Source organism: Stegostoma tigrinum, chromosome 38 (genome assembly GCF_030684315.1).
Source record: "Stegostoma tigrinum isolate sSteTig4 chromosome 38, sSteTig4.hap1, whole genome shotgun sequence".
Taxonomy (NCBI): Eukaryota; Metazoa; Chordata; class Chondrichthyes; order Orectolobiformes; family Stegostomatidae; genus Stegostoma; species Stegostoma tigrinum.
The window spans coordinates 16188030-16202545 of NC_081391.1; the positions used below are offsets into that span (position 1 = coordinate 16188030).

The 14516-nt window shown below is 39.0% G+C and overlaps 1 protein-coding gene across 3 annotated transcripts in view; it reads left to right on the forward strand.

The window, feature by feature from the left end:
* Positions 1–14516, forward strand: part of pold1 (polymerase (DNA directed), delta 1, catalytic subunit) — a 140512-nt gene that overhangs the window by 62716 nt on the left and 63280 nt on the right. For all 3 annotated transcript variants that reach the window (XM_048521169.2, XM_048521168.2, XM_048521167.1), the window contains exons 12-17: positions 271–381; positions 1118–1309; positions 4051–4139; positions 5850–5966; positions 6831–6944; positions 10277–10424. In XM_048521169.2, coding sequence (XP_048377126.1) covers positions 271–381; positions 1118–1309; positions 4051–4139; positions 5850–5966; positions 6831–6944; positions 10277–10424 — 771 coding nt within the window. The remainder of the gene's footprint in view (positions 1–270; positions 382–1117; positions 1310–4050; positions 4140–5849; positions 5967–6830; positions 6945–10276; positions 10425–14516) is intronic.

Below are 14516 nucleotides of genomic sequence, written 5' to 3' on the forward strand. Positions count from 1 at the left end.
TTCAAATGAGACATGAAGCTGAGGTATGTTCTGACCTCAGAAGGCCCCAAGGCACTGTTCAATAATTGAATTATCCCAGTGTCCTAACCAACACTATTCCTCTATAAACATCACCAAAAAATAAGTCAAATAACTTGACATTCATCTCATTACTGATGCTGCTTATAAAATACCAGCAACTACACTTCAAAAGAAGCTGTTTCTAATTGTGAATTACTGATGATCTCTTTATGTATTAGAATTAACTTGTGTAGCTTTTGTTTTGGTTAGGTGTTGCTACGAGATTACAAACTGCGATCATACACACTGAATGCAGTGAGTTTCCATTTCCTGCAGGAGCAGAAGGAAGATGTTCAGCACTCAATCATCACAGACCTGCAGGTATCCAGTAGCTGGATGTATATGTTGCTGAGTAGGGGAAAAGGTGTGGTGCTTTCTTGCTTTGTAGGTTAACTTGATTCTTGAATTTATTGAATCTTGCAATATTGGGAGGTTCTGACTTTATAAAAAATGTTCCAGCATTCATACCAATAGATTTATTACTTTTTAAAGCTATTTCTTTACTGAGCTGCTAGTAATAGACTCACGACTGGAAAACTATTCAGAGATAAATGGCACCTATGGTTTGTTGAGATCCAACCTTTAAATATTTTGCCTGAAGAGAAGCTTGTGGTATCCTACTTCCAGTCACATGAAAACTTGCACGCAAACCGTATATGCCTGGATGTCTTGCATCACATAGCAATCACAGTTAAGCAACAGAGAAAAAGTGTTACAATAAGTGAGAAACATTCTGCATAACATGTAGATACGCAATTGTGAACCTTTCTAAAACATTTTTATCTATTTTGTTGATTGAAGGCTGATTTTTCAGTTGAATAATCAGCTTCGTTTCAGATTTTTGCTAAATTGGAAGGAATACTTAATTCTAATTTAATCTAATATACTTGAAGTGATTCTGGACCAACTTTAAATTGTCTAAAATGTGAAATTTACTGTGTAGATCATTCTCTCATCTGTACAGCATGAATCTCACATTCTCTCTTCGTAACATTTTTCCTTTGTCTTTTTGTTCTCTATCATGCCCATCTTCTGACCATTGTTCTGTTTGCTTTAGAATGGTAATGAGCAAACACGAAGGCGATTAGCTGTTTACTGCCTAAAGGATGCTTACCTGCCCCTGCGACTGTTGGAGAAATTGATGTGTGTAATTAACTACATGGAAATGGCCAGAGTGACAGGAGTACCCCTATCCTATCTCCTCTCAAGAGGACAGCAAATCAAAGTGGTCTCTCAGTTGCTCCGACAGGTCAGAACCAGGTTGATTTTTTTAAAAATCGTCTTTGGTTAGCTGCAGATTGTTCAGTGAATATGACACAACTTCTGCATGGCACACAACTTCTCCAATTTCTAGTTCCCAGCAGTAATTGAACAATTGTTTTTATACTCGGAGGGAAGAATGTTAACAATAGCAACTGCTATTTTGACATGGTGAAGTATTCCAATTGTAGGTATGGTTTAAAAAAAAATCTGCTTGGTGCTGGTTGACAGTGACTTCCATCTCTGAAGTCAGAGTATAAAATCAGTCCAGACTAGTGAAAGAATACCCCATTGCCTTTTGACTTTAAACAAATTCAATTTGGTGCAGTAGGATACGGGTTTATAAGATTGGTTATTCAAATATAATTATGGAATCAGTAATTGGCAACTAGTTTAATGCTGAACCAAGGAGCAAAACTGTGCTATTACTCAGCATTAGCAGCCCTGACGTACTAAAACAGAGGAGTTTGTTCATCCTTCTTAAGCTGTCCAAAGTCTCTGGCACGGAACTCTTTTCATCTGTCGTCTAGCTGAGTTTGATTGTCCATGTTTCATTCCTTTACAAACTTTGTCAAACTCAGCTAATCAACTGACGTGGCCTTTCTTTCTGCTTCTATGCTGTTTCCTGGAGCCCCATCACCCCTTTGTAATGGTATCTACCTGCTGCCCTTTGGTGATATTATTCCAAAACAGAAAATCAGGATGGATATGTGTATTGATGACTTCTAAATTGACCACACCACCATCTCTCTTGATCCTTCCACTGTCTCCAACTTGTCTCACAATTTGACTGACATCTAGGTTTGGAAGAGCAATATTTTCAACTGATTAAATTGCTGAACTTGTAACTATATATCCATTATTTCACCAGGTTCATTTATTTCCAGTTTTGCAGGATTGCCCAAATCTGCCTTGTCCCATTTCATCTGCTGGTGGAAGCCACCTCTGTGTCTTTGTTAACTCTAGACTTGGCTATTGCAATGCTATTGCCAGCCTCCCATCTTTCATTCTACAAAGTATGAGTTTATCTAAACTTTTGCTGCTTTCGTCCTAACTCATTCATCCTTGTTTGCCCATTAACTCTATTGCCAGCTGATGTTGCAAAATTGGGTATAGTACTTTTGGATTTGAAGGCAGGATGTTAGAGTATTTGATGTTTATAAAATGGTTGGACGAAAGAGTGTGTGATCCCTTTAAAAGATGTTTTGTTTAAAAAAAATGTCTGCAGGCTACTGTTAGCAGGCAAACAGCATTTTTATCAAGACAGCAGGTTTTTGAATTTTAGCTAATTAATTTAAACTCGGCCCTACATACTAAAACCCAATTAAATTTAAATCTGATGGTTTTGACAACCTAGAACCAATCCTATTGTATGAAATTAATAGGTCACCAAGGCTATAAAAGAAGACGACATTTGAAAATTGGTGTGAGTGTGAACTTCCATCTGTATAGAAACTCACTTGCTCTCACAAAAATCTCAATGCTGTCAAAAAACCATTATCTAAACTAAAAGTACAGCAGCATTCTTAGCTAGTATTCCTGATGCACGAATTCGATGGAGAAAGGCATTCCTGACTGGAGGGCAGTGGAGAAGGCAAAGAACATTCTGGAGGATGTATCCTGGCTATAATTTCAAGAGATTAAGTTTTAATTTACTACTAAATTTTGGTTTATATAAGTGGGACTTGTTTTTATTGGAACAGCAGACCATTAGAATTTTGTTTTATTCGGGAGTAGTTAGTAGTTAAGGGAGGAATTGTTTGGGTTGTTAGTAGTTCAGGTTATTTGTTAACTGTTAGAGTTAGATAAATAAATTGTTATTTGTTGATTGTGGAGTGACTGTCAGGAGTTTATTTTAACTCCCTTCTCCTTTGTAACAGATTGGGAGATGAGAGGCAGGTTGTTACCACTTTTCACATTTCTTTTAACAGATTACGAGGTGAGGCGAGCTTCTCCACGGGTTTTGGTTTTAATGATCAGAGAAGTGTTGACCTCTGCTTCATGACACTGACTTTCAGTTTGACAATGCCTCAATTTTAAATTTCTCATCCTGGTTTTCGAATCACTCCATGGCCTTTAATACTCTATCTATAATTTCCTACAGTCCTCCAAAATCACTGCATTCCTTCAAGTCTCTTGAACAGCCCTGCTTTCATTCAATATATCATTTGTGAATGTGCCTACAGTTCCCTCGGCCCAAAATTCGGAATGCCCTCCCTGTCTTTCCTCCTCTATGATGCTTAAAATTTACTGCTTTAATTTACTTTGGTGTCCATTCTGATAACTCTGTGACTCACTATTAAACTTAGACTGGTAAAATGCCTATCAAATCAGTGAGGAAGTTCTACGGTGTCACAAAAACTGTATAAAAAGAGCAGTTGTAAAATAGGTAAAGTTGCCATTGTCTTCCTAAACCATAGGCGGTCTCATTAGACATAGAAAACTGTTGGTGGTTTACCCTGAGCGTCACTACCCTTCAGGTGACAGGAGAGGCTGAGGAGCTAATTCCTTCAAGCTGTTTTAGTAATGCTAAGATGACCAGCTTGCAAATAAAGTTGCAAAAAAAAATCATGTATTTAGATGTTTCATCAGGTGCAAAGTTATGAAGATGCAAAAATAATGCAGGTTCCTCTGAACTCGTCTCATGATTTTTCAGGCTAAAGAATACAGCAACTGTTTGAAAAAGAGTTGCAAAATGTGATATTGTATTAATCTTAATTTTATTTCTAGGCAATGAAGCATGATCTGGTGATGCCTGTGGTCAAAACAGAGGGTGGAGAGGACTACACTGGTGCCACTGTCATTGAGCCAGTTAAAGGGTAAAGGATAGGTTATTCAATGTTTGAAGTAGTCTGCCACTTGATTGAACATGGGGTGATTCTGCATTGGAATCCCAGCACATTACTTAGCTACTTACCTCTATTTTTTCCAAAATGACTTCCTTTAGTCTTTTCTGTTTGTAGTCTTCAACCTTTTAAAGCCATGTTTTGGCATCTCCTCATTGTTGGTGAATGATCTCTTAATTAAACTACTGTTCTCCATTTAATTCCAGCAGCTTCTTTTTTTAATGATGTTTTAATTGTTTGTCTGCACAGAACACTCACTAGCTCTTTAATTGGCTGTCTGTGCAGATAGAATCTTCTTTACCCCTCGGGTTAAGAACTTTGAGTAAATGATGTGACTAGGAAAATACACTTCCTGTGTAACTGCCTTCCTGTGATCTTTTTCTTAAAGAATAGCTTCAATGCAAAAAGAGAACAGAAAGAATATGCACAAACTTGAGCTTTCTAGTTACTAACTGATATTAATAGATGGTTTTTGCCTCTACTGGGAATTAAAGACTGCCATATTATGGTATACATTTGCCATAGAGCTCATTTTATTTGAGGGAAGCTCAATTTTTCTGAAACTTAACAATTCAATTACTCAATGATTTTAATTTTTGTGCCCATACCCATGCGGCCTCCTGTGCCATTGTCCCATTTGGACCATGCATTTTAAAATTACGTCACTTGCTTACATGCGTTGTTAAAGAGTGATCTCCACTACAGTGTGCCATTTTGTATGAAGATAAGAAGTTTCTTGCTTTTTACTCTTTAATGGGATAGAAGCATCACTGGTTAGACCAGAGATAATGGGAACTGCAGATGCTGGAGAATCCAAGATAACAAAGTGTGGAGCTGGATGAACACAGCAGGCCAAGCAGCATCTCAGGAGCACAAAAGCTGACGTTTCGGGCCTAGACCCTTCATCAGAGAGGGGGATGGGGTGAGGGTTCTGGAATAAATAGGGAGAGAGGTTAGACCAGTATTTGTTACTCATGCATAATTGCAATTGAAAAGATGGTGATGAGCTGTACCTTGACTTGCTGTGTTCCATGTGGTGTAGGTGCTTTCACTGTGCTATTAGGAAGTGAATCTGAGGGTTTTCATTTCATGACTCTAAACTGCAATATTGTTCCTAGTCAGAATATGCAGGTGGTGGTGTTTATATGCATCTGCTTCGTTTGTCCTTTTTAGATGGTGCAGGTTGCATGTTTGGAAGGTAATATCAAAGGAAATTTAGTGAGGGCTGGGGACACATATTTAGGCCAGTTGCATCACTTGACCTTATCCGTAAATATACTTGAACCAATGTTGAATTGAAGCTATACTGAACCGTGTCTGAGCTATCACCAACTGAGCTACGGTGGGAGCTCTAAATATGCTATTACATAGATGATGTTAAGTGAATTCTTGCTGACCATTGTAATTCATGTCTCTGATCTTCATAAGGTCAAGGATGGATTCAAAGTACTGTATCTTTCATGTTGTGCATGCCTTAATATTTTTTTTCATTTTGAAGCATTAAATAAAAGTTATGTGTTCTTTCTTTCTGTAACTCATATACATTGACTTGTATTCTGCTGGAGAGTATATTGAACAGGGTGTTTCTCACTTATTCCCCTTTTATACTATGGAACATTGTGTTTTAAAGATTTCATGCCATTCTGAATTTCACAAATTCATTTTTGTTTTCTACCTCAACAGGTACTACGATGTCCCCATTGCAACTCTGGATTTTTCCTCACTGTATCCATCTGTAATGATGGCGCATAACCTCTGTTACACAACACTGCTAAAACCAGGTGCTGTGGAGAAGTACAAGTGAGTTAAGTGGCTTTTCAAAAATTTGTGTATTGCATTTCATGTTTAGGTAATAATTGTTCAAGTGGTCGAGTTAGAATCTTAATTGGTGTAGAAACACTACTGCTGAACCATCTAGTCTGCTAACCTAATTAGAATCAGGTGAAATTTGTGGTCTCTCCTTTTCTCTAGCCCCACTCTCTCTTCCACATCCTCTGCTCTCTATGTCCCTCTCCCCCACCTGCCCTGCTACCTCTCTCTCACCTGCTACTCATCCCGCCCTCCCTCATCCTCCTTCCACCATGATGCTGCCCCCCAACATGTGCCTGCTCCCCTTTGACTGTCTCTTGCCTCTACCCCCAGCTCACCTGCCCCCACTTACAAGCCCTCTCGCTGTCAAATCTCACTCCCTTCTTCTCTCTCTCTGTCTCCCCGCCCCCCCACCCACCCATTCCCTTCCATTTCCTTTCTCCCCACACTCCATCACCCGATCGACTTCTGCTGGCCCCCTGCGTGCCTACACTCTTCCTTGATGGCTGGAAGGTATATCAGAATATACAGTCTTAGATTGCTGTATCCCATTATGCTGTGCTCTCTGAAAATGGCTGATTTGGCAAAGACCAGTTCAAAACTAGTGTATCTTTTTCAGCTGCGCTGCAAGTCATGTATTCTTCTAGTAAGACATTGGAACACTGAGCAGTACATTCAACTTGCTATGTATTTTTGTTCTCAAAGTCATAAATATATTAGAAGCTTTGGAATCCTAGCTGGTGTAACCAATGTACGTGGATTTGTAGCAAATATTAGGTGTTCACTTTCCTTACTGAAAGACATTTCTTCTTATTTTTGGCTTTATCCTCAATCCTCTACCTTCTCCCTTTCAAGTTTTTCTTCAGACCAATTCATTAAAACTCCAACAGGCGACCAATTTGTCAAAGCTTCAGTGCGAAAAGGTTTACTTCCAGAAATCTTGGAAAATCTTCTATCTGCAAGAAAAAAGTGAGTACAGTGATGTTAATTAGTTGCAATAGTATTTGTCAATTCATCAGCTGTAATTATTGAACTTTGTTGTAACTGGGAGTGATGGAAATTCTGTTAATAAATGATGAACTTGGTCAAAATTTACTTTTATTGGCCTAGGCAATTGACAAAAGAGATAGAGGCATGTTCACAGATTTGATTTTTACGTTGACTTGCGATCTAGAATGTGCTGCCTGAAAGAGAAGATTGATTCCTGGGAGGAAAGGATCAGTATGGGAGAGGTTGAATAGAATGGGCCTTTGTACCTTGAAGTTTAGAGGAATGAGAAGTGATCCCATTGAATAAAATGCTTTAAGAATGCTTGACAGAAATGCCAGTATTTGCCTTGGCTGCCGAGTCGGGATAAGAGGCCAACCATTTAAGATTAAAATTCTGAAAGATTTTTTTCAATTGGAATTATGTATCCATGAAGGCTGTGAATGTTCAGCTTTTGAACATGTTCAAGACCAAGAGAGATTTTTGGTTGGGAAGAGAATTAAGGAATATCTGGATACTCCGGAAAGTGAAATTAATGTGAAAGATCAGCTATGATTATATCAAACGATGGATCAGGTTCAAGAAGTTTATAGATTATTCTTCCTTCTATTTTTATTTTCCTAAGAACTTTGAGTAATTATTAAGAGAGAAATTGTAACATCCTAGAGAAAGAGCATGGCAGTGAGACTAAATGAATAAATAAGTGCAATTAAATAAACAAAATCACCATAGACAGGAAATGAAAACTGCAGTTTATTATTTGGGTTTACTCCATCAAACCTCATTTTAATTGCAATTCTGCTTTATTTCATAACCATCTCTAATGTTCCATAAAACATTCCTTGCTGATGCTATAATTTGGAAACTTGTTTCAAGCATCTATTAATTATGCCGTCCCTTGAATGGTGAGAATGTGAAACATGGTTTAGGATGGCCAGTATTCTCTCAGTATTACAGAACACAAAGAGGCCATTCAGCCCATTATGTCTGCACTAGTTCTCTGAAGGAATAATTTCACCTAGTGCCACTTCTATCTTTCTCTCCATACACAGGATTAGACAGGCTGAGTGCATAAATGGTGTTTCAGATGATGGGAAAGTCTGGAATCAGTGGTCACAGGTCAGGGATATGGGGAATGCCATTTGAGACTGAAATGAGGATACATTTCTTCATCCAGAGAGTGGTGAACCTGTGGTATTCTCTACCATAGAAATGATCCCATTGAATAGCAGACCAGACTCCAAGAGCTGAATAGCCTACTCCACCTGTTTTCTCTGTTTCATGTCAATGTTGCTACTCTCCCTGTTATTCAGTGAGATCAAACTTTTCTCATGAGTCTGTTGTGCAACACTTTATCAAATCCTTTTGGAAATCCACGTACACTACATCAACATTGTTACCCCACATAACCCGTTCTGTCACTTTGCTTTTTAAAACAAAAACTCCCAGGTTGTTTAGACTCAGTTTGACCTTAGCTAATCCATGCTGGCTTTCTTCGTTATCCTGCATTTGCCCAATCTTAATTTTACCCTAGGTTTTGATCTAAATATAGCTAAAACTCTTGCATAGGGAAGGAGCTGGTGCGAAGTTGTTATATCTGCCACTCCTTTTGTGCATTAGAATGGTGTATCTCCCTGGCTGGAATCACATTTAATCTTATATCCGTCCTGGTAGTTGATTTAGCACTAGTAAATACTTGAGGCAAGCAGCTATGCATAAATTTGTTTTGGGAGGAGTGTACCTATTCTGGGTCACGAGGCAGGGAATACTGCTCAAGATTAAAGTTGGTTGGGCTGAGATAAAGTGGGGAAAAAATTAACAAACTAAATTAAATTGTCACGGATAGATACGGGGAAAACCTAATGGAATCTGCTTTAGTACGTGAACAGCTGGAATAGAAAGTGGTAGGAGTCACACTTCAGATGTACAAAACCCTGATTAGACCATCCTACAGAGATTATTGTGAACAGTTATGTACCTTGCAACATATTCATCTTGGAGAAACCAAAATGCAGATTTATCAGAATGATTCCTAGACTCTAAAGGATGAATTATGTGGAGAGATTGCTCAAGCTAAAGTTGCATTCCCTTGAATTTGGAAGGTCAAGATGTGATTTGATCCAAGTTTTGAGAATGTTAAGGGTAATAGATGAGGTATACAGAAAGTATTCCCGCAGTTTTAGATGTCTCGGACTATGGGACGTTATCTAAACTTCGGAGGCAGCTCTTTTGGGAGTAGAAGTATGAAACACTTTTTACATTAAGCGTGGTAGAAGTTTCAGACCCTTTTGACAAAAATCTGTTGATGTGAGATCAATTTCTCATTTTCAAATTAGGGTTGAGAGATTTTTGTTAGGCAAAGGAAGTTAGTGATATGGGACAAAGATGTATCTACATTATGAGCTCACAAATCAGTCATGATTTCATTGGCTGATGGAACAGCTTTGGCAAGCTGAAGGACTTGCTCATTGTCCTACGTTAGTCGCAGATTTTTATCTTTGTTACTGAGGTGAAGGATTTGTGGGATGGTGATAGTACCCCATCTCTGAAACTGAAAGTCCGCAGTTAGGACCCACCCCAGGAAGTGCCATCATATTTGTGGCCAAATAGACTCAGTATTTGCATGTGAATATTTCCAACACATGCCAATGCATATATGGTAGGACTGGGAGAGACTCCTGATCAGCACATGATGGAAAGAAAATTGAAGCCTGTATCGCTACTGAGGATTACAAACTGCTTGCCATGGCAGCTTGAGTATTTTGGGGGCTCAGTGTGAATCAGATTGTTGCTGACAAAATAGCATTCAGTCCCCATTCTGGCTATAGTGGATTAGGAACCTGCCTGCATCTGTTTTGGAAGTCACAGTGCTGTGGGTCTGATCCATCTTTAGGCAGAGAATTCAAGAAGTAGTAGTTATTGTGAAAAGAATTAGTATATTTTGCACCAGACGTGAATGTCAAGTGCTTGGGTCAAGAATTGCCTACGTCTGATGTGGGGCAAATCAGCATCTGTGCTCCTCTGAAATTGTTATACCAATACCTTACACAAGGTTGAGTTTTTTAACCATGCCAGCCATCTTGCTTGCTCCTTGAGCGATTTTATAGGACATTCAATTATCCTGTAAATGGCACATTTTGATGTGTTGGAGACGTATAGTACCTTATTGTAGAATGACCTGGGTAAAATGGGTAACATTTACAGCTTGCTGATCTGGGATTTGATTCAATGATGGGCCAGAGTTAGAAGGTATTTCTACTCTGGCCAATGAAGTAAAATGCTTCCAATGTCATTCTGTCCCTTCCTAATTTAAGGGCAAAGGCAGAACTAAAGAAAGAGATGGACCCATTCAAACAAAAGGTTCTTGATGGTCGTCAACTTGCCCTGAAAGTGAGCGCAAATTCGGTGTATGGTTTCACCGGAGCACAGGTCGGCAAGCTACCTTGCCTGGAAATATCACAGGTGAGCTTTGTTGTTTTGTTCTTGTTCTGCCTGTCACCACCCACTCCTGCCGCCTTTCATAACTTCCCAAACAAAAGCCTGCAGAGTGACGAGTTTCAACTTTTTCTTGCTTCTTAACATGTGCACATCAGGTAAGATTAATTTCTGCTGGGTTGTTTGATCTAGAAACAAATGGATTTTACTTTTATTTGTAGGTAAGCCTTTTCATGATTTTTGTGTTATCAAAAGTTTCAAGTTAATTTAGATACCAAATGTCCAGGAATTGGTGGATTCTCATAACTTATTTATCATAAGTGAGGGCATTATGCTTATAGAGCTGCATCGTGAGCTGTTTCAAATTATGCCTGATAACTTGCAAAATTGAGCTAAATCAAGTCCAAAAATTGCATAAAAACAATCATATGCATTGTTAGATTAGCATCAAAACATAACTAGTAGTCTAGTAACCTTCAAATGTGTTGAGTCTAAATGCAGCTCAGTTGTAACCTAATATTTTAAAGAGTCACCCCGTTGTTATCCCCTCATGGCGGCTGGGGTTTACCTGAATTGTGACAACCTAGGAAAGAAATCAAAAGAATAATTGAAGTACTGCTAATGCATCATCACTGCATTTAGTAAGTTTAAAAGCCAAAGCAATATCTCTTATATTTGTGCTGCAGAGTTGTGTGCATTTGAGCTAGCTTTTTCCCATGCCAATTAGTTCTTAATCTAAATTATACTGAGGTGTTAGGTAGTTAACTACACTTTTGGAAAAGGGAAAATAAATCAGAGGAATAATCTTGTATAATGTATCTCAATCGGGTATCGGACAGTTTGACAGATCTATATTAAGACAAGTTGCCCAGTATTTTTCTCTTTACTTGAAAGTTGCATGACTTCAAGTGAGGAGAAGAGGAGCACAGGCGTGGGAACATAATATTTCGGTTTTGTACATAATTGTGAAATAGAACTAAAATAACACTGGAACTTTCTTCCAAGAATTTGTCCGAATTATAGATGAGTAGAACTCTTGGACGAAAAATGAACTATTCTGTTTTGTTGATACAGTAACAATAATGGGAACCATGTTCAAATATTAATATGTCTTAAAAACAGCTTCCCACCAAGAAGGGATTCTACACTCCAGATTTTTTAAAATGGTTATAAAACAAATGGGTGTATATGCATATATTGGTCTGTATATGTACAGCCAACCAAGCTGTATGTAGTCAGAAGACTTCAGTTTTGTGATGAGTCTTGTCACTATGTTCTCAGAAGGGAGACTGTGGTTAAGCTTTACAGGAAGTTGTGTTGAGCAGGATAAGATGTTGTAAATCAGTTTGTCAGCAGCATCTTTGCTCACCCTCCTCTGCTTTCCTCAAGAAGTGTCTCTCGGATTGCTCTTGGTGCTTCAGAAATATGAGGTGCTGGAGTTACTTCATATCTTCTGTCCTTTACTTGAAGATAGTAACATCATCTTACATTGGTACTATGTCTTTAACAAAATAAAACAAAACTTTTCAAGAGCATAATCCATTAAAAGGGGGAATGGAGTTAAATGAAAGCTGGATGACTAAAGCTTTGGTCAGAGAGATGTATTTTCAGGAACATTTTAAAGGAACAGAGTGCGTGTTTAGGAAGGGAATTCGGTAGACTGGAGCTGAGGCATGGTTATCAGTAGAACAAAGTAAAGCAGGTATACGCAGGAGGCAGAATTAGAGTAGATGTGACATCCTGGTCAGTTGTAGTGCTACAGGAGGTTATTGATTCAGTGGCGTTTGAGAGCTTTAAAGTCCTTTTTGGGTCTGTTTTCACAAGTGCTCCTGCCAGTAGCACTCATTCATAACTGAGCCCCAATCCTGTTCTTGAGCACTGGGCACACTTTGAAGAAAGCTTGTGATACAGCAGTGGGAATTGGCTGATTTAACTCGGTATTCAGACCAGTTTTAGTATTCCAGTACCTCCTGTCCCCAAGGTGAATCAACTCTGTAAAGCCTGGGAGCAAGTTTGGCCCATGTTTACACTGGGGTGAGGGGACATCAGTTCAGTTAAGGATCAGAAAATCAATAACAACTTACATTTCTAAAATTATGAGTGGCATAGATGAGGTGGCTATCAAAGATCTTTTCCTTAGGGTGGGTGAGTTTGGAACTAGAGGGCATAGGTTTAAGGTGGGGGGAAAGATTTAAAAGGGGCAACTTTTTCCATGTGTGGCGTTTGCGCATTCTCCCCATATCTGCGTGGGTTTCCTCTGGGTGCCCCAGTTTCCTCCCAATGTCCACAGTAGCGCAAGCTAGGTGGATTGGCCGTGCTGAATTGCCCATAGTGTTCAGGGATGTATAGATTAGTTGGTTTATAAGGGGAATGGGTCTTGGTGGGATGCTGAAAGAGTCAGTGTTGACTTATTGGGCCAACGGGCCTGTTTCCACACTGTAGGGATTCTAAGTCTTAAATCTATATGTGGAATGAACTCCCAGAGGAATTGGTAGATGCAGGCACAGTTACAGCATTTAAAAGACATATGGACAGGTGCATGGAGAAGAAAGAGGTATTGACCAAACTCTGCCAAATGGGGCTAGTTTAGTTTGCAAAATCCCTTCGACATGCATGAGTTGAACTGAAGGGTCTGCTTCCATGTTGTATGACTTGGTGCAAGTTAGCATACAGGCAGCAAGGCTTTGAACTTGTTTAAGTTGATGTAAGGTGGAGAATGGGATGTTGGCTATTGCAGTATTGGAATTGTTGAGCCGAGAGGTAAGGAAAACAATGGATAATATTGTGTCCTGTCCAGGGTTGCAGACTGGTTCATTTCCTGGAGAAAGGGGTGCAAAAGAATGGAAAGACAGCTGGTATCCTCCTCCTTAGGGCAGAGAAGTTTAATCTGAAACTTAATGCAGGTGTTCCAAATAATGAAAGATTTTGACAGTGGAAGTGAGGCTGTTGTGCAATGGGAGTATCCCTAATTCTTGGCCAGGAGACCCAAGTTCCAGCCCCATTTGCACCAGAGGTGTATTGTAACATCCCTGAACAAGTTGATTAAGAAAATTACAGAGTACAAAGGCTGTTGTGGTGCAATAGTATTATCCCTATTTCTGAGTCAGGCAGCTTGGGTTTACGTCCCACTTGCTCCAGAGGTTGAACAGGTTGTTAAGAAAATACCTTCAAGATACACGCAGTCCAGTAAGCACATAAGGGGAGAGAGAGAAAAACTTTTTACTGATGGGAGGGACTCTGACCAGAAAACCTGAGTTTAATATAATTGACAATGGAGCAGAGGGAAGTTGAGGGCATAAAAAGTACTCATCAGGTTGTTAACAAGTCATGAAAGAGGTGTTAGTGATGTCATTGTTTATATATAAATAATGTGGCAAGTTTCTCCACATCTATCTTCTAGCTTTCCATTGTTGTTTCAGTGTGGTTTGTAATCCTGTCCTATCCAACGTTTAATTACATAACAGTTGTGATACAGCTGTGAATCCAGCCAGCTACCTAGTGGGCATGGCTGGCTTGTGTAAGGTCTTGGACAAGGTGGGGAAAGGAAGCTAACACATTGTCAGCTAAGCATTGTTAATTGTGCAAGATATTGTTTTTAAACATCTCATTGTGATATTCTGATAAGTGACTGTAGCCTTGCAATGAGTGGTTGAAAAATAATTGATTTTGATCAGCAGACAGGATAGCCATGATGTAGGCGCAATTACTTCTGTTTTCCTCATGTCCTAGTTTGAAACGATTTGAAAATCCAGTACAATTTTGCTTTATATGGAATTAGGAAATTAAAGACAGAACCCTCCTTGCAAAATAATTTAACTGATTAGCCAACGTTGTGAATATGAAGTGAATGAACCACGGGCATGTTTACAGGGCCAGTCTTGTCCCAGTGGATAACTGCAGCCATGCGATATGAGATTTTTATAACAGATATGTGGGTTTATAACTGTCAAAATAACATTTCGACATTTGTGTTAGTTGATTTAACTCTTCACTGTTGATGAACTCTGTTGGATGAAGTCTAGTGGCTTGGTAACATTCTTTTAGTCAACTACTGAACCTGGTAGTATAATTTATGTGATGGAGTCCAATGTAAACTATCTACTCTGAAACTACTGACTG